Genomic DNA, 19320 nt, shown 5'->3' with positions numbered 1-19320 from the left:
TTTTTTGAGGGTCCGCGTAAGTTCGATTCGTGGGAGCATAAACTTTCTTTTAGGATTTTGTTTTTCGCTGGCTTTGCGCGTTAGTGGGCCGGCCCAGCAAGGCGGCGCTGTATAGGAGCTCCCTCCATGGACCCCCCGGTATTATTAGTTTCTTTAGGGAAGGCCCAGTATAGTTAGCCCAACAGCCCAAGCATCTTCTTCCCCCTCTCTCTCCGGCGAACTTCTCCGACGACGGCGATGGCAACCTACGCCGCCCCCCTGCCTTGTGCCGTGCCGTTGCTCCCCGCTCCTATCCCGCTACCACTGCCTGTACATCTACTGCATCCGGCGAACTTCTACTGCCACAACGCCAGCAATTCGTGCCGCGTTCATCCTGCCTCTTCTTCTTATTATTTTTATCACGGGGATCCCCTGATGTTTAACTGGCTGGGCAATCGGACCAAGACGATCTCCTTTCTTCGAGGATCCCTTATCTTGGAGATACATCGTATCCGTGGGAAGATCTACCTTCGGCGGCTCTGCTGACGGATCGTGCTTCCGGGGGTAACCTCAAAGAAATCGCATGCTCGATACACCGTCCCCTTCAGCTTAATTTGCCTTTTGTCATTCGGTCACTGATGCCTTTTCCCTTTTTGGATGGTTTTTACTGGCTGAGGTAGATGATTGGTGACTGATGATGCCGTGATATGAGGTAATGAATCTGCACACTTCTATTCTTTCCTGTGTGTTGAAATTCTCTCCTTTTGACAGTGACCGGTCTTCAGTTCTTCTTTGTGCAATTTGTTCTTCTCTTTCACATGCCTAGAAACTTCACTCGGCACAACAGCTCAGTTACTGAATCACTGTCTTGTTTAGCTTAATTTACCTTTTGGTTTCACCAATGAATTGATTAGTTTTTTAAATAATTCTGATCGACCGAGGTAGCTGAAAATGGTGCCACATTTGCTTCTGGGAATGTGAATGGCGATCTGGAGTACAATCTTCTCTTCAGAGAAACATATTACGATCTTCTTACAAATGTGAATGGCGATGTCATGTTCCTCGAAGCTGAGTCTGACCTCCTAACAAATAGTCTTGGGTGTCCACACAAGAAATTTCCACTGCCTTTTGTTTTTGCTCAAGAAAATTTCCTAACCTTGTCCGCTTCCCAGTTTTATATTTGCTATGGTGGTTAGTGTGTGGAGTCGTGGACTAATGTAGCAAAGTCCATATTTGCACAACTGTGTTAATTTACTAATCTGGCATTGGCCGCTGAAGTAATCACATATTACCTCGTGGTAGGTGATCATTACTTATTTGCTCCTGTTATGGGCAGAGGAGCGCACGGAGGCGCATGTTGACAATATTTTCTCCAAGTAACTAGGGGAAGTTATCTGGTAAAGGGAAGATACTTCCTCCGCCCAGAAATCTAAGGTGCACATACTTCCCAAGAATTGTCTTTGATTAAGACTTTGTTCGACAACACGTCGATTACGTTATATAAATTCATATTGTTGGATTGAAAAACACTTTCCAGTTGTGTCGACTTTGTATCAAATCGGCGGTCAAAGTTAAACCTTCGAAATCATGTGCACATATGGTTAGGAAAGATTAATTTAAATATGATGATGGAGATATGGTTTAGTAGGAAAGTGGTAATTCTGTTCTTGGTGTTCAAGACGATTTTTGCCCACAAAAGGGACACACCATGTAGGCTTCATCAATTAAGCAATGAGAAGAATAAACTGTAGTAAAGATCTAATCACGGTCTCTGTCTTCATCCCTCTTACATCAGACACCATGGCTGGCCTACCTTCGCTCTTCAGAGCCATAATCCCAACCTTGTCAGGTTCACTGGTCTCGAGACCGGTACCATGTTTAGCATGTGAGGAAGAAACCTATTCCTTTTGTTTAGCTTTATTGCCCTGCCCTTTCTTTCATTTACTAGTTTAGGTGGATCTATGGTGATTTATATCTTTCCACTTGATATACTCCTAGATTATTGGAATGTTGATATCGTTATACGTTAATAGTCTTCTCATTTGGTGGCTTATGACTTCTTCTCTTGACTAAACGACTGACTTTGCAATCGTGGTGCAGGCAATTCACACTTCCTTTCCTTCTTGACAACTTGACTGCTTTTGAAATGTGCTTTGTACCATCTGTGCTTTTTATATGGTAAGATTCTGCGGGCACCTGACCTGCTCACTCGCTATGCCGTCTTCACTTGAGCAATCATTTTAATGTCTTGTTTATGCATACTTTGAAAGGTTATGCGTGTATGAAAGGCTTGAACCTTCAAAGTGGCAGGGACACAAAAACTTAAGCCCAGAGACAGGGTGATGGAGGCCACTGTATGTGCAACACATGGGGCCATGGGTTCTGTGCTACGGAAGCTGGGTGCTTTGCTCTCTGATGAATATAAACTTCTCACCAGTGTGAAGGGTGATATCATGTTCCTTAAAGCTGAGCTTGAGAGCATTCATGCTTTCCTGAAGAAGATATCCGAGTTTGAGGACCCTGATGAGCTGTCCAAGTGCTGGATTAAGGCAGTGCGGGAGCTGTCCTACGACATCGAGGGTGGCATTGACAGTTTCATGCTGTCCCTGGGTGCCGAGTCCAGCCGCAAATCCCGTGGCTGCAAGGGACTCCTGAGCAGGTGCATGGATTTAATGACAAATTCCAAGACACGCCATCGGATGGCCAAGAAAATCAAAGTTCTCAAACAAAGAGCTATTGAGGTTAGTAGTCGGCGTGTGAGGTACAAGGTTGATGATGTTTTCTCCAGGCCGAGTAGGACAAGCATAGATCCCCGCTTACCAGCATTTTTCATGGAGATGACGAGGCTCATTGGCATCGATGGCCCAAGGGATAAACTCATCAAGTTGCTAACAGAAGGGGAATGTTCAACGGCGCAGCAGCTAAAGGTGGTGTCCATTGTTGGATTTGGAGGCCTTGGAAAGACTACTCTCGCTAATCAAGTGTACCAGAAGCTCGAAGGGCAATTTGAATATCAAGCTTTCGTGTCGGTGTCCCAAAAACCTGATCTGAAGAAGATTTTGAGAAATATACTCTCTCAGATCTGCTGGCAAGAGTGCACCAGCAATGAAGCATGGGATGAGCAGCAACTCATCAACAAAATAAGACAGTTCCTCAGGCATAAAAGGTATGCAACCTTATTTACTCATGGCAATCTTATTTTGGTCTAATATGCATGTGGTGTCATCACTAATTTATTATACATCCGTATGAACTTTGTGTTAATGCTACATCAATTTCATCCATAGGATAATATATGTACGCTTTGCTTACTACTGCTTCACCGGTTGCAGCTTTAGGAATACATGTTTTAACTTGTAAAGTTTGTGATAGGTACTTCATAGTAATCGATGATATATGGGGCACACCAGTATGGAGAACAATCAAATGTGCTTTTCCTGAAAATAATTCATCCAGCAGAATACTTACAACAACGCGTATCATCACCGTAGCCAAGTATTGCAGCTCTCAGCACCATGATCGTGTGTATGAAATAAAGCCTCTTAGTGCAACTCACTCTAAGAGCTTATTTTTCAAACGAGCGTTTGGCTCTGAAGGTGGATGCCCTCTTCAACTGAGGGAAGTTTCAGATGAAATATTAAAAAAATGTGGTGGCGTGCCATTGGCGATCATTACAGTAGCTAGCTTATTGGCAAATAAAGCTAGTACCAAAGAAGAATGGCTGAGGATACGGAATTCTATTGGTTCAGCACTTGAAAAGGATTTAGACATGGAAGAGATGAAAAAAATATTGTTCCTTAGTTACAATGATCTCCCCTACCATTTGAAGACATGTTTGCTATATCTAAGTATATTCCCTGAAGATTATGAGATCAAGAGGGATCGGCTGGTAAGGAGATGGATTGCTGAAGGTTTCATCAATCCAGCAGGTGGACAGGATCTGGAGGAAGTAGGAGAAGGCTATTTCATTGAGCTGATCAACAGAAGCTTGATTGAACCAGTTGAAATCCAGTATGATGGTCGAGCTGATGCTTGCCGTGTCCATGATATGATTCTTGACCTAATAATATCCAAGTCAATTGAAGAAAATTTTGTGACATTTTCTGGTGATAAAAAACTCAACTCATTGCCGTATGATAAGGTTCGTCGACTATCCCTGAACTATCATGCTCAAGAACATATTATGGTACCATCAAACATGATTGTCTCTCATGTTCGATCCCTCACTATCTTTGGATGTGCTGAAGCTGAACATATGCTTTCTCTTTCAAAGTTTCATTCCGTAAGAGTGCTGGATCTAGAAAATAGAGAGGTTTTGGAACACAATTATCTTAAACACATAAGCAGGCTTTCTCAGCTGAAGTATCTGCGACTCGATGTAAGAAGAATCACCGCACTTCCTGAACAATTAGGAGAGTTGCAGAATTTACAGACCTTAGACTTAAGATGGACATGGGTAAAAAAGTTGCCAGTGAATATTGTTCAACTACAGAAGCTGGCATGTTTATTGGTTAATTGTACAGAGTTACCTGAAAGGATTGGGAATATGCAAGCTCTTCGGGAACTATCAGAGGTTGAGATCAATCAGAACACCTCTCCGTCTTCTTTGCAGGAGTTGGGCACACTGACCAAACTAAGGATACTTGGTCTGAACCTGAATTGGCACATAAGTAATACAAATGGTGGCATGAAAGCTTATACAGATAACTTGGTCATGTCCCTCTGCAAACTAGGCATGCTCAACCTTCGAACCATACAAATTCAAAGCTACAATTTCTGTTCCCTTGATTTCTTACTTGACTCTTGGTTTCCTCCTCCTCGTCTGCTACAGAGATTTGAGATCTCTACAGAATACTATTTCCCCAGAATCCCAAAGTGGGTAGCCTCACTTGACCACCTCTCTTACCTAGGCATCTACGTTGATCCAGTGGATGAGGAAACATTCCGAATCCTTGGGGACCTTCCATCTCTATTATTTCTCTGGATATCTTAAAGAACAGCAAGGCCTAAAGAAAGGCTCATAATCAGCAGCAATGGATTCCGATTCCTGAAGGAATTCTACTTCACTTGCTGGGACAGCGGGACAGGGCTGGTATTTGAAGCAGGAGCCATGCCTGAACTTGAGAAGCTCCGGGTTCCATTTAATGCGCATGATGTGTTCCCTTTGAGTGGTGGTCTTGATTTCGGCATACAGAACCTCTATTCGCTCAAGCATCTCCACGTTGAGATAGTTTGTTATAGCGCGAAGGTTAGGGAGGTGGAGGCCTTGGAGGATGCCGTCAAGAATGCAGCTGGCTGTCTTTCAGATGAGCTCACTCTTGAAATGAGTAGATGGGATGAAGAGGAAATTGTTAAGGATGGGGATCATAAACTGGCAGAGGAGGTTGATTCCGACAATTGAGTGCATAACACATCACCGAGGTACTATTCATTCTCGTAGGCCACAACTGCTGTATATTTCAGATATATTACTGTTTGGGGCACTTAGAGGGGTAGAGACTGGAGTAGGCATGTAGGATGGGCATGGAAACCACATACAATTTGTGTTCTAAAATTTTGGATATACTAGGTGATTTCCCCGCACGTTGCTGCGGAAATTTAAAGATTGATTTTGGATGAATTATGTATGAACGAATGACCTAGATCATGAGGTTTGCCACTGTTTGTTCTCCCCTTCTATCAATGGAATGATACGCTCCGCGCATATTCGCGAAAAGAAAAAAAGCTATTACTTTCGGAAGTAATTGTGTGTGGAAAAAGTATGCAAGTACGCTGGACCATTGGAGTTGCAACAATTATATGGACTGCTTCTATAGGAAAATGTGAGCAAATACAGATTGATTCTTTGTTAATTGATATTGCATATTCAGTGCAATTTTTGTTCATTGAGAAACCAGATCAGTTGCTGCTACTTGCGCATCATATGCATCTTTTTTTCTTCTTCTGAGAAACCTCATCATATGTATTTCTTCCCACTTCCTGAGTGGTGCAAGGATTGTCCACAATCAGACAGTTTAGTAAACTATATCATGGTTTTGCTCTGGTGTTGGTGCTACTATCAGTATTTTCTCTTCCCATTTGTTCAGTGTCCACAAACATTTTGCCACCACTTGATGTTACATTCTGCTACTGCTAATTTATAAGCAGGATCTTATCATTACTAGTTGATTCATAGTAAAATTTCATCTTTCTCAGTTTGCCAGTTATTCCTGGTATTTTTAGGAAAAAAAATCCCACTTAGCCTAGTTTCATCTGCAGGGTTCACGAAGGGTATTCATTCTGAGACGCTGAAACTCGCTGCCCCGGTGCCATGATTAGCTGAGTACTCCATGGGAGTGTGGACTGCTCTTACCAATGTTTTATATTTTGGTCGTTGAAGATTTTTCATGTTGGGAATGATCGACTGTGGCAACTAAATACTCGAAGACCCCATTTGGAACTCTGGAAGTTGCTCCTACATCTGCTGGAAAATGGACCAATTGATGCGAAACAGAAATGGCATGTGATTTCAGTTCTGTTCTTTTGGTAGGAATGGGTTGGCGGAAACCCTTTCCGTCTTCCAGTTCCACCTCATATATCTTATGTAATTTTTTGTTGATTAACGCATGCTAGAGTTTTTTTTTCCGAAACGGAGACAAAAGATTTGCCTCATCTATTAAATGAGAAGGATAGAGTTTTGGAGTGTTACACATGCTAGAGTTTGAACATGATAACTTTGGTCTTGTAACAGCCTTGTTGTTTCCGAGACTTTATTGACTACAATTTTTTACTTCTCCAGTGGAAATTATTAATTACATGACATATACACACCTCTTGATGATTGTATGCAACCCAATAACTGGAAAATTGCAGTGAAATATTCTACGGATCAATAATTCTATTTGTGTTTCTTTCTAGGCTACTCTCTGGGAAAAGCTAGAACCATAGAAAAACAATTGCCTGCTAACAGGGATGTTTTTTTTGTCAGGGATGTTTTTTTAGTGAACAAGCAACCTAATTTTATCATTTTTAAAATCAATTTAATTTTAAATTATTAATATTTAAAATTAAATTGATTTTAAAAATGATAAAATTATTAATATTAGAATGTGTCAAGAGAGGGCGGGGTAGACCGAATTTGACATGGGAGGAGTCCGTTAAGAGAGACCTGAAGGATTGGAGTATCACCAAAGAGCTAGCTATGGACAGGGGTGCGTGGAAGCTTGCTATCCATGTGCCAGAGCCATGGGTTGGTTGCGAGATTTTATGGGTTTCACCTCTAGCCTACCCCAACTTGTTTGGGACTAAAGGCTTTGTTGTTGTTGTTGTTGTAATATTAGAATGTAACTTGATCCATTGCTAATCCAGCCACAAATTACAATTCAAACTGTGTTAAAAAAATACAATTCAAACTTCTGTAGCAAAAAGTACAATTCAAACTGTAATTTCAGTGGCTAGATTTGCAATGGTAAGCAAAATGGGCCAGCGGCCGCGCCACCCAACGAGACAGAATCATATCAGAGGCCGGGCCACCCAACGAGAGAGACGACAATATGGGCCTAAGAGAGGCATGCGTTGGCACCTCTGTAAGCCCAAGACAGCCCAGTGAGTGAGCGCACACTTGAGACTTGACAACTCGACGCGACGAGTCGAGGTCGAAGGCAAAGGGAGAAGAGAACCCCCAACCTCGGCCGCAAGGAAGGAAGCAGGAAGGCATCGGCTGCGGCGGCGAAGATGGTGAAGGCGCGGATGACGACGGCGGACGTGGCGGCGGAGGTCAAGTGCCTCCGCCGCCTCATCGGCATGCGCCTCTCCAACGTCTACGACATCACCCCCAAGGTCGGTCGTCCAGTCCCCACGCCGCATCCCCTCTCCTTCCTCTCCCAGCTCTTCCGCTTTCGTCAAACCCTAGGTGCGGAACACTAGCGGCATAGCCGGCCTCCCGGGGAGGCGAGTAGATACGGCGCACGACGATTAGCTTGGGAGGCTTGTGTAGGTTTCTACGTGGCTTCCCCGGGGGCTGTGCTCCGATTTGGCGGTACTTGGATTGGTACTGGAAGGCTTTGTGTAGTTCACTTTAGCACTGGCGGGGTTCCAACGAACGAATTACTCTATTTGGAAATGAATCTGAACAAACAGCCGGGGTAGGATTGCTTAGCTGATGGTTATTCTGCCCTGATGGCGATTCTGGGTGCCGTGAGGTTACCTTGTGTTGGATGTGTAAATATTTGATTGTCTTAGTCTCTGAAAATTCTGTTATCAAAATTGCCAAATTGGATAGATTCACCGTGCTATTTGCCGCCAGGGAGGCGAGTAGAGGTAGATGCGGCGCACGATCAGGTTGGGAGGCTTGCGTAGGTTTCTACGTGGCTTCTCCGGGGGCTATTCTCTGACTTGGCGGAACAGTCAGTCGGAACTTGGATTGGTACAGGAAAGCTTTGTGCAGTTCACTTTAGCACTGGTGCCACTAGGTTCCAACAAACAAATTACTCTATTTAGAAAGGAAATGGGACACACGGTTGGCGTAGGGTTGCTACCCTGATGGCGATTCCACATTGCTGTGAGGTTGCCTTGTGTTGGATTGTGTAAATATTTGGTTGTCTTAGTCTCTGAAAGTTTTGTTGTGAAAATCGCCAAATTGGTTAGATTCATGGTGCTTTGTGCTGTCTGTCGTGTTATGCGGGCTGCCGGTACACATTTCATGCAATTCATTGGGATATTAGATTGTTGTGTTGTCTTCCGCTTTTAGAGGACCAATGTTTTTTTAATATATGCTGTTTCTGCGGAGGAACTGCTGGCAATCCAGTGCATCATCTCCTTTTCTGGAATATATTTGCTTTTGGTGGACCAAATGTTCTTTTTAAACTTACCTGTTTCCACCAAGAAATTGCTGGAAATCAAGTGCACCATCTCTCCTCTAGTGGAATGTATTCAAGCTCTAGCAATCTTGCACACCGTATCTGTTTTTGATATGTACTGTGATGTTTTACATAAGCCTTTTTGTGCTTGTACAGACTTATCTTTTCAAGCTGATGAACAGCAGTGGAATCACCGAGTCAGGGGAGAGTGAGAAGGTTTTGTTGCTGATGGAAAGTGGTGTCAGGCTGCACACCACTCAATATGTTCGGTGAGATGCTGCTCACCGTTGTTGGTATATATTTATCTGATGCCACTGTTTCAGAACATTAATGTACAAATCTCCTTTTGTCCCTATTTTTCAGTGATAAGAGCACCACACCTTCTGGATTCACTCTCAAGCTGCGGAAACACGTTCGTGGCAAGAGGCTTGAAGATGTTCGTATGCTGGGATATGATAGGGTACTCCTCACATTTCATTTGCTCTTGAATATCCTTTGAAGTTAGTGGAATTGTACTTGCTGAGGGTTCAGCCGTTTAATGATGTCTTTGTTCTGCAGATGATCCTCTTTCAATTTGGACTTGGCAGTAATGCACACTTTATCATTCTTGAGCTGTATGCACAAGGAAATATCATTCTCACAGATTCGGAATACACAGTGATGACACTACTACGTTCTCACAGGTTATTGTCTAATTCGTGCAGTACTATTTTCGTTCTCACAGGCTGTTGCACAAGTGAGGACTTAGGACAAAAAAACGTCGATTATATGTTTGCAATCCGAGAATTTGATTATTCTCTTAAATTCTTATGCTTACTGTTTGTTTATTATACTTATCTTCTACTGTAAAACTTCCAGAGATGACAACAAAGGATTGGCTATCATGTCACGGCATCGCTATCCAGTAGAAGCCTGCCGTACTTTTGAAAGGACTGACTTTACAAAGTTAAAAGACACACTGAAGCTGTCTAATACAGTCGATGATAAAGAATCTTCCCAAGTTACACCTAGTTCAGCTGATGCTCAGCAGCCTTCTGAATGCGCCAATGATGGAGTGCCTGCTACCAATAAACTGGAAGAACCAGCTAATAGAACAGGAAAGAAGTCTGCTGCAAAATTTAAGCAGTCAGGTTCAGATGCTAAAGCCAGTAATGGCACTCAATCAAATAAAGCTACTCTGAAGACACTTCTTGGGGAGGCATTGCCTTATGGTCCAGCACTAGCGGAGCATATCATATTAGATGCTGGGTTGCTTCCAAGTACAAAGGTCGGGAAAGATCCAGAGAGCAGTCTTGATGATCATACTATTCAGTCTCTAGTAGAATCTGTTGCAAGGTTTGAGGACTGGCTTGTAGATATCATTTCTGGCCAAAGGATCCCCGAGGGGTACATACTCATGCAGAATAAGATGACCGCAAAGAAGAATGTCACACCATCAGAAGGGTCTTCTACTAACCAGAAGGTGTATCTATTGTTATTCCTGTGTTTTTTTGTTTTGTTCATTAGTGATGTCCGTCGCAGACCTATATTTAGGTAGCAGTACATTTGCATTTGATATGGTGGATTCCATGTCAAGGTACTTACTATTTTATTGTTCTTGTACACAGGTATATGATGAATATTGCCCTATCCTGCTGACGCAATGTAAGTCAAGGGAATATGATAAATTTGAGACATTTGATGATGCACTAGATGAGTTCTACAGCAAAATAGAAAGTCAAAGGGTGAATCAACAGCATAAAGCAAAAGAGGATTCAGCAGTCCATAGGCTCAACAAAATAAAGTTGGATCAGGTTCCCCCACCTCACTCTCCAATGCATGCTTGCAATCAAGTTCATAATTTGCTTGAGTTTGATTTCTATTTGGAGAATTTTATTTCCTTGTAAACATGCACTATTTACTCCGCTGATGCATTCTGCCATGCAGGAGAATCGTGTGCATACATTGAGAAAGGAAGCAGACCATTGCATCACTATGGCAGAACTAATCGAGTACAATTTGGAGGATGTGGATGCAGCAATCAAAGCTGTTCGTGTTTCCCTTGCAAATGGAATGAGTTGGGAAGCTCTTGCTCGCATGATTAAAGAGGAGAAAAAGGCTGGAAACCCAGTAGCTGGTCTAATTGATAAGCTCAGTTTTGAAAAAAATTGCATTACTCTACTTCTTAGCAATAATCTTGATGACATGGATGAGGAAGAGAAAACTGCGCCTGTTGAGAAGGTATGTTCCACAAACAACTAGCTTGTTACATATACATTTCCTGTGTCATGAAAATGCTGTTTTTCTTTGAACACCGGAAATGTATCTTATTGGCAATGTTGGTCTATGGGTTCACCTAAGGTGTCATATGTCAGAAACAGTTCTATTTGGATTATTGAATTGTGGACCCCTGTTATTTTTACTTGTGTTAGCGTTCCATTGATTCAGTTTACGTTCTCCATGCTGAACTGCTTGAGTAATCTCCTCATTTATCCACCTTAACTTGAATGACGTGAAGTTTCTAGTCTTGCAATTCTTTAGGCAGCCAGTTTTACTAAGTTGTAAGTACATATGCCTATGGAGAGCTGCCCGCTGCTCATCAACACTATTTTACTCCCACCATTCCCAAATAGATGAAATTTTATTGCATTCTCGGATTCTCCAGTGAGCAACTCTGATCATTAGTCTTGGTATGAATGTAAGTAAATAAGTATAAAAAATGTTGTGAAACTATTTTGATGACAAATCTAATGGTATAAATTTTGTTTAACAAATCTAAATAGTTTATCGTTAAGTAGCCATCTAAGATAGATAAATTTGAGCATGCTCCTAGGACGTCATCTATTTTGGGAAGGAGGTAGTATTAATTTATTGTTATGTTGCATGAAAAAATCCCATGAAGATTTATTTCGTAATTGAGCAACTGAAGATTGATTGATGGAGAGTTAATGTCTTACACAAAAAGGGCGCATCAGCATGCAAATGAGGGGGCTAATTAGATACATGCTGCATGTGACCTTGCTTGCAGATTGTACCTGGATTTTACTTGTGTGACTCAGTTACCACTATCGCTTTCTCCATGTTCCCGATTTTCATAATACACTTTTGTTTCATTTCTTTTAGGTTGAGGTTGATTTATCACTTTCAGCACATGCAAATGCTAGACGGTGGTACGAAATGAAGAAAAAACAGGAAACCAAACAAGAGAAAACTATCACTGCACATGAGAAAGCTTTCAAAGCAGCCGAGAAGAAGACACGTCTTCAGCTTGCTCAGGTTTCTTACTTACAGCTGTACTGTGTACTTGTATGCATTACCAAGCAGAAGTTGTATGTTAACATTTTAGTTCTCATCAGAACATGTTGATTAAGTTTTCTTTATAAGTGCATAAGCCTGTTCAAACCAGCCTCATCCTATATCCTCCTCTTGAATGACAGGTTTTCTTCTTAGTGGAATATAAATGAACAAATAAAAAGCTTTAGCTGTCATCTAAACCACTCATTCGTGTACGTTAGCCTGTTTAGTGGTGTCATATGCTGATAATATTATGCTCTTACTAGCAAGATGCCCGTGCATTGCACGGAGCGTCAAGATGCATTTTTTTTATAAAACACATGTTGTGATTGACCCATGCGGAAGTAATCCCATGTGTAAAAACTAATGATATCTCGAGAAAGAGAAGAGATAGGGTGAGGAGGAGTGTAAAAACCCATGCGGCCACCATGCCAGATTGTTCCAGAGGTTTCCTTTTTTAATTGCTCAACAATGAGGTTGTGGGAGATAAGGATGAACAAGGGAAGGCCTTATCTGCAAATGTGGAGAGAGGTGCGGGTATCTTTTTGCAAAATTGCCATAGTTTGCTTTCCATCCGTCAGATATAGATCAAACGGTCTATCTTGCAAGATGGCAGGCACACCATCATCACCAACTCGGTTTTTTATAAGAGTAGAGATACAGTAATAATTCCAATAATCATTGTCTTGTGTATATTATATTAAATTATATTATATTTAAGAACCTTCATATCATGACATTTTTAGGAAAAAACTGTGGCTGCAATCACTCATATGAGGAAAGTTCACTGGTTTGAGAAATTCAATTGGTTTATCAGCAGTGAAAACTACCTGATTGTCAGTGGCCGAGATGCTCAACAAAATGAGTTGGTCGTCAAGCGGTACATGTCTAAAGGAGATTTGTAAGTACCCCTGTTAGTTATCACCCATTTGTAAGCTTATTGCCAGATTACCAGTGCATTGTTTTTCTTCTGTCTGGTATTTTGCATGTAATCGATCATCAAAACATTACTTGATGGACATACCTCATACGTTTTAAACAGCAGTGCTATGCTTTTTATTCTTTGGTTTTCTTACAGAAGCTATTGGCTTATATCCAATCTTGAATAGGTATGTGCATGCGGAGTTACATGGAGCTTCCAGTACAATAATCAAGAACCACAAACCTGACAGTCCAATACCACCCTTGACATTGAACCAAGCAGGATGTTTCACAGTGAGTCAAATATGTGATTATGTTATCACGCAGTGTGTTATGTGATTATGTTATCACGCAATGCTTTTGAAGAGTGAGTGTTCATATAAATTAGGCCAATTGACCATGAGCTTTTCTGCAGGTTTGCCACAGCAAAGCATGGGATTCAAAAATTGTTACAAGTGCTTGGTGGGTGTACCCTCATCAAGTTAGCAAAACAGCTCCCACTGGCGAGTACCTCACTGTTGGTAGTTTTATGATCCGTGGCAAGAAAAATTTCCTTCCACCTCACCCCCTTGTTATGGGCTTTGGTATCCTCTTCCGTTTGGATGAGAGTTGCTTGGCATCTCATCTAAATGAAAGGAGGATTAGGGGTGAAGATGAGGCCCTTCCAGAAACCGAAGCAGAGCCTCGTCTAAATGAAAGGAGGATTAGGGGCGAGGATGAGACCCTTCCAGAAACCGAAGCAGAGCCTCAAAAGCAGCAAAGTAATCCTGAATCGGATGACAAACTTGCTACTGACAATGAGATGAGCAAAGGAACTCATGATAATGAATCAAGCAGGGATCATACTGGCGTTCACCAGAATGATGATACCAACCATTCTAATCTGCCTAATGTGGATACCGCCGACAAATCTCAACAAGTCGCTGAAACGAAAGCAGTGGAAAACAGTGGAACTGATGCTTCCGTTTCATCTCGACTAGAGGATCTGCTTGATAAGAGTCTTGGTCTGGGCCCTGCCAAGGGGTCAGGTAAAAGCTCTTTGCTTGTCAGCAGTCTTTCAAGTTTAGGAGAAGACACTGATGATCTTGATGTGAAAAAATCAATGGTAAGAGAGAAACCATATGTATCAAAAGCAGAGAGAAGAAAACTTAAGAAGGGTGAGAATGCCTGTGAATCTAGTGATCCTCAGAAAGTTGTCAAAAAGCCAGATAACCCACAGCAAGAAAAGGGCAAGGATAATACAAAGGCTGCTAATCCTAAAACAAGTCGTGGACAGAAGGGCAAGCTTAAGAAGATCAAAGAGAAGTATGCAGAGCAGGATGAAGAGGAAAGAGAAATCCGTATGGCTTTGCTTGCGGTAATAACACTACTGACACTTTTTTTTCCGTTGCACTCTTTCCTCCTTTTGTCATTGGAACTGACAACCTTCTTCTCCTGATACTAGTCTTCTGGAAAGGCTTCACAAAAGGACAATCCTTCACAGGATGGAGAAGATACCACTGCAAAACAATCAAAACCATCAACTGGTGCTTATCACAACTCTCTCCTTATTATGGTTTATTTGCAATTTTGCGCTTATAATTCTACACCATACCATAACTATGAGGACCTGTGCCAAACTGCCAAGGTCATTAATCATCTTCATTTGAGACAAGATATCAGTAGTTTGTTCATGTTGTTCCCAAATACTGAACTGAAATGATTGGCGTGAATTGCAATCTGTTAGTGGCTATTCTTGTCTCAGCTGAGCTGTTATTCCTTTTACCCTGTCAGGCGAAGACGACTCATTAAAGGTTTGTTATAAATGCAAAAAGTCTGGACATCTATCTCGTGATTGCCCTGAAAGTACATCAGCTGTTGATCCGACTGATGTCAACGTTGGTAGAAGCAGAGATGGTATGGATAGAAGTGCTACTCCTGTTGATGGCAGCATTGCCATGGATGAAGATGATATAAATGAACTTGGTGATGAAGAGAAAGAAAAGTTGATTGATTTGGACTACTTAACTGGAATTCCAGTGGCAAGTGACATTTTGCTATATGCAGTACCTGTATGTGCACCTTATAACGCGTTACAGACATACAAATATCGTGTAAAGATCACCCCAGGCACTGCAAAGAAAGGAAAAGGTATCTTCTACTCATTCTTGAACATGGAAGTAACAACATTTTGTGCATCTTTTCATTCTTTTGGGGTGTTCTGATCACTTTGCTTGTTGGTTTCAGCCGCTAAAACTGCTATGAGCTTATTCATGCACATTCCTGATGCCACGAACCGTGAGAAGGAACTAATGAAGGCATGCACTGATCCTGAATTGGTTGCTGCGATTGTTGGAAATGCCAAAATCACCGCACCTGGCCTCACTCAACTGAAGCAGAAGCAGAAGCAGAAAGGGAAAAAGGCTGTGAAAAGTAACTAGATTGAAACCACCATGACAATGCACTGAAGTTTTGATCCACTGCTGTCTGCAGAACGCATGTAAATCCTGTGGTATGATCTGTCTGCGCTCTGTAGAAATCATGTAAATCCCGTGATATGATCAGTTGAGGCATAGGCAACAAATACACTTTAGTGCATATAAGGTGTTTTACACCTTGGCATTTGAGAGGCCAGGGGCCGGTGCAACAGAGACGGCGGCCTAAAAGAGCAAATATACACTTTGTGGTGTTACCTTGAGAAATCTCTGCCTCAGTAAACTCTCAAATTTCATCTCAATGTTGCATACTCTGTATTTTTATGCGCGATGTTTTTTGACACTATTTTTGCTACTATAATACAGCACACGAAGTACATGTACTCCCTTATGCAAGCCAAGGAAAATTAAACGATAGTGGCAGGGAATAAAGAATGGCGTCGGCTATACAAAATTCTGTTATCTCCAGGCAAAACATTGCTCGCTGCTGCGGCACATTTTAGCACTACGCTTGTATCTTGTTGACCCTGAAGGAGTCCATGACTCTCCTCAGGTCTCCATCTTCCTCCGAGAGCAACCGTTCCGGCGTCTGCAGCCGTAGCGCATACAGCTGGTTGTTCTCGACGCCGAGGACTGTCAGGTACCGCCGGTCCCACTCCAGGCTCTGCACCCTGTCTTTCGGCATCACCGCTAGCTCATTGTTGCTTGCGTACGACTTGATGTTCACCTGGAAAGCAGACGCATCTTGATTCTCATGATGATTTGTGCAATTCAGAAGCAGGGTCCAGCAAACAGGGTAGAAATATAAGTCAAATCTACTTCTTGATCACAGCGGACTATGATATCTGCATCGACTATTTGATTTACCTCAACCTCGTAGTAGAGCTTGCCATCGTCGGCGACCTTGGACGACGCTGACAAGACATTCGACTCGCGTCGAACACCTAGTCTGGTCGACATGAACTCCGTCAAATACTGCTTCAGAACTCCCTCAGCAGCCTTCTCAGGGGGGCCTAGGTCCTCGACCGTCTTGTACGTTGACGAAGAAGGGGATGATATGTCGACGGACATGTTCACGTCCAGGAGGACCGGATCTCTGAAGAATATGTCCGCGCCAGCTCCTTTGACCTGGATCCAGCCCTTTGGGTATATGAAGGAGTAGCCGTCAAATGTGTCGATGTACTCCCTGAATGCACCGCCGGTGGTCTCAGCTAAGGTGATCTCTCTTGGTCCGAGAAGTAGCACCGTTGAAGCGGATAGCAGTGTGGATAGTACATTCCTCCTGGGAACTGCAAAAATATTTAGTTCACTTGCAGTTTGCAAACAAATGTAGTTTGATGACATGCAGTAGTGATCATGGAAACAAAAGAAGCTCTTCAAGAATTGCAAGTTTGCTAGTATTGTTTGTGTTTAGTACTTTGCGTATTTGGCAAATAATGCAGATGCATATTATTATTAGCACATGTCAGGCTTCAGAAAACAGGTGGCAAATTCATGAGTAACAATAAAGGTATTGATGATGCCGCTGTCTGAAATTAGTCTCTACTACACTCTACAATAGTTCACTGGTTTACTTGTCAGCATTTAGTACACAGTAAACAAGAAATTCTTAGCTCTGCCAGTGGCACAGTGGGGCGATGTTCTTGGAGTGAGCCATGGACTCCAGGATGACAACTTTCTACTTTGAAAGGTAGAACAGTGACACAATTGGTACGTTCAATCTGTTTTACGCATAAACTTTGTCTGATTGCATGACTTTCTACATCAGGACTTCTCTTCAAGCTAACCAGTTTCTGTTCACATCAATCCTATCAGTACTTACATTGTCTGTAGTGTGGATTTTAGCGACAGCAAGCCTCCAAAGTATGCAATGTGTCAAAACAAGTCTATGGAAGACTTGTACTCCCTCCGTCCGGAAATACTTGTCCTCAAAATGGTTGTATCTAGACTTATTTTACCAAAGTTCAACAGTTTGAACATCTCAACTGTACGGATGTTTTGGAGATTAGCTCTTGTGCACCGACTTCCAAACCAGTGGTCTACTTCGACAAACACAGGAATATCTCCATGAAAGCGGGTTCAATCTGTAATAGTCTCTACTCTCTACATACATTTTGTCTGTTTGCATGACCTCCAAAGTGTGCATGCATGCATATGAGCATTTTCTTCTGTACCATGTTTCTTAAAAAACAGTCATTGCGGAGAAAAATATTTTTCATGAAAGCGGTGTACTACCAATTTGTAGTCTCTAGGTACATGTTGTCTGTTTGCATGAACTCTAAATAACAGGTCATTGTAAAGTTCATAACTAACGAATACTAAAACTGTCCCCATCAATGCGGAGAAAAATGAGTGTTAGTCTTGATCAATTCCACAATAGACTTGAGAGCCCTTGTTGTGTCATTCTTCGTGGTGAATCCAATCACAAGAAGGCTAATTCTAACATCAATATGGAAAATTTCACTAGCCCAGCCCATCAAATTCCACAATAACTGACAATGCTGTCTATAATTCACTGAAGTAGTAAGCAGGAACTCCAGAACGGCTGGAAATTAAGGAGTGTATGCCTCGGGATGAGCAAAAACCGCACGATGAAACAACAAGAGCGCAAGACTTGGCAGGAAGCGGCAACACTGCTAGCTGGCAGCAGTTAGTAGCTTTCAGGAATTACTGTGACTTGCTGGCAGCTAGCTGGTAGCTTTCGGGGATTACCATAACTTGCTGAGGAACTATACAAGAACACAATAGAACTCGTGCGTCTTGGAAAGTGCTGCGTGGAGTAGAATGTCAAGGCTCAGGAACATTCCATCCGTCGGAATCATGGAAATTCGACATGAATCTCAAGTCTGGAGCAGAACCGTCCATGGGAAGACTAGACGTCCAAGTCGGTCAGGTACCACCGTATCAGGAGGATAGGTGCACTGCGGAACCTAACATAGAGTACTGACCTCGTGCGACTGAATGGAAAACATGGATGAATGCATGGGTTGAATTAGTATGCTACTACCAGTCTACCAAGCAGGCTAGGTATCTTTACCGGAACAAGAAGCGACCACCCGAGTCCGCGCAGTGCTGGTGCAGCAGAACGGAGGAGGACGGCCGCGGCGGCTAGAAGAGCCGAATTCGGGGGCGAAGGAGAGGCCACAAGCCGCCGGGAGTGGGAGGGTGTGGTGGCCCGCCTGCCGGCGAGGCGTCGCCGGGAGGCCGGAGCAGCAAGTTCGGGATGACATGGGGATGGGGGCGTTCGCAAGTTCGGGATAGGGTGGCAGCTACATGAATGAGCCATCTTGCATGCATCTGTCCGTCCATGTGGCATCAGACGGCGGGGAATAAACACGATTCACACATTTCTTATTCAAACCCTACCCTATATTTTTGCCGCGCTCGCTATTTCTCACACGAATGTTTTCCTGGCTCATTACATTCGATTTACTTATCAAACCTGATGACCTGAAAAGAGTGTTTTCTTTGGAAAGAAGACCATTTTTTATTGAACCTTGGACCATAGACAATTGTTCTATGGTATATATTAATAACCCCGCAAAAAAAATTATATTAATAAATAAAGTGTATATACATAGGGCAAATTCCAATGCTAGATCTCAAACAGACACGAATTTTGTTTCTTTTTTGTTCGTTTGAGGCAAAAAAAATGATAGACGAACAACGCCGGACAGGCGGAAGATCATGGTACCTAACGCAAATACCCATCCCAAATGGACACTTAAACTTTTTGGAAAAATAAAACAGAAAAACGCAGCGTTGCCGCCCGCACCTGCTTGCGTGTCGGCCGCTACCGCTCGCCACGCCTCGCTGCCGTCCTCACGTGCCCGCCGCTGCCGCTCGCCACGCCCCACTATCGCCCGCGCCTTCTCGCGCACCCGCCGCCTCGCCAT

General features: G+C 42.7%; 3 protein-coding genes across 4 annotated transcripts; 2 read left to right on the top strand and 1 right to left on the bottom strand.

Moving 5' to 3' along the window:
* The first annotated feature begins 168 nt into the window (after positions 1–168).
* Positions 169–6685, top strand: LOC123102562 (disease resistance protein RGA5). 2 transcript variants are annotated; one of them, XM_044523962.1, is made up of 6 exons: positions 169–691; positions 1316–1413; positions 2080–2157; positions 2250–3145; positions 3352–5400; positions 6238–6685. In XM_044523962.1, the coding sequence occupies exons 4-5, from the start codon at positions 2322–2324 to the stop codon at positions 4970–4972; spliced, it is 2445 nt and encodes an 814-aa protein (XP_044379897.1). In that variant the 5' UTR covers positions 169–691; positions 1316–1413; positions 2080–2157; positions 2250–2321; the 3' UTR covers positions 4973–5400; positions 6238–6685. The 2 variants fall into 2 exon arrangements, with proteins under 2 accessions (XP_044379897.1, XP_044379898.1); XM_044523963.1 differs by lacking the exon at positions 3352–5400.
* Positions 6686–7600: 915 nt separating this feature from the next.
* Positions 7601–15691, top strand: LOC123102560 (nuclear export mediator factor Nemf). Its single transcript, XM_044523960.1, has 14 exons — positions 7601–7797; positions 8973–9085; positions 9180–9276; positions 9375–9499; positions 9675–10278; positions 10424–10609; positions 10743–11036; positions 11919–12071; positions 12836–12990; positions 13199–13304; positions 13426–14367; positions 14455–14536; positions 14784–15140; positions 15237–15691. Exons 1-14 carry the CDS (start codon positions 7693–7695, stop codon positions 15428–15430), a joined length of 3513 nt encoding a protein of 1170 aa, XP_044379895.1. The 5' UTR covers positions 7601–7692; the 3' UTR covers positions 15431–15691.
* LOC123102561 (psbP domain-containing protein 1, chloroplastic) lies at positions 15663–18706 on the bottom strand. Its single transcript, XM_044523961.1, has 3 exons — positions 18462–18706; positions 16292–16713; positions 15663–16151 (listed from the first exon to the last, which is right to left on the bottom strand). The coding sequence occupies exons 1-3, from the start codon at positions 18652–18654 to the stop codon at positions 15930–15932; spliced, it is 837 nt and encodes a 278-aa protein (XP_044379896.1). The 5' UTR covers positions 18655–18706; the 3' UTR covers positions 15663–15929.
* Positions 18707–19320: the final 614 nt, after the last annotated feature.

The sequence above is a fragment of the Triticum aestivum genome, chromosome 5A, assembly GCF_018294505.1.
Source record: "Triticum aestivum cultivar Chinese Spring chromosome 5A, IWGSC CS RefSeq v2.1, whole genome shotgun sequence".
Classification (NCBI taxonomy): domain Eukaryota; kingdom Viridiplantae; phylum Streptophyta; class Magnoliopsida; order Poales; family Poaceae; genus Triticum; species Triticum aestivum.
The sequence above is the reverse complement of the archived record's forward strand: the minus strand, read 5'-3'. Positions and strand labels throughout refer to the sequence as shown.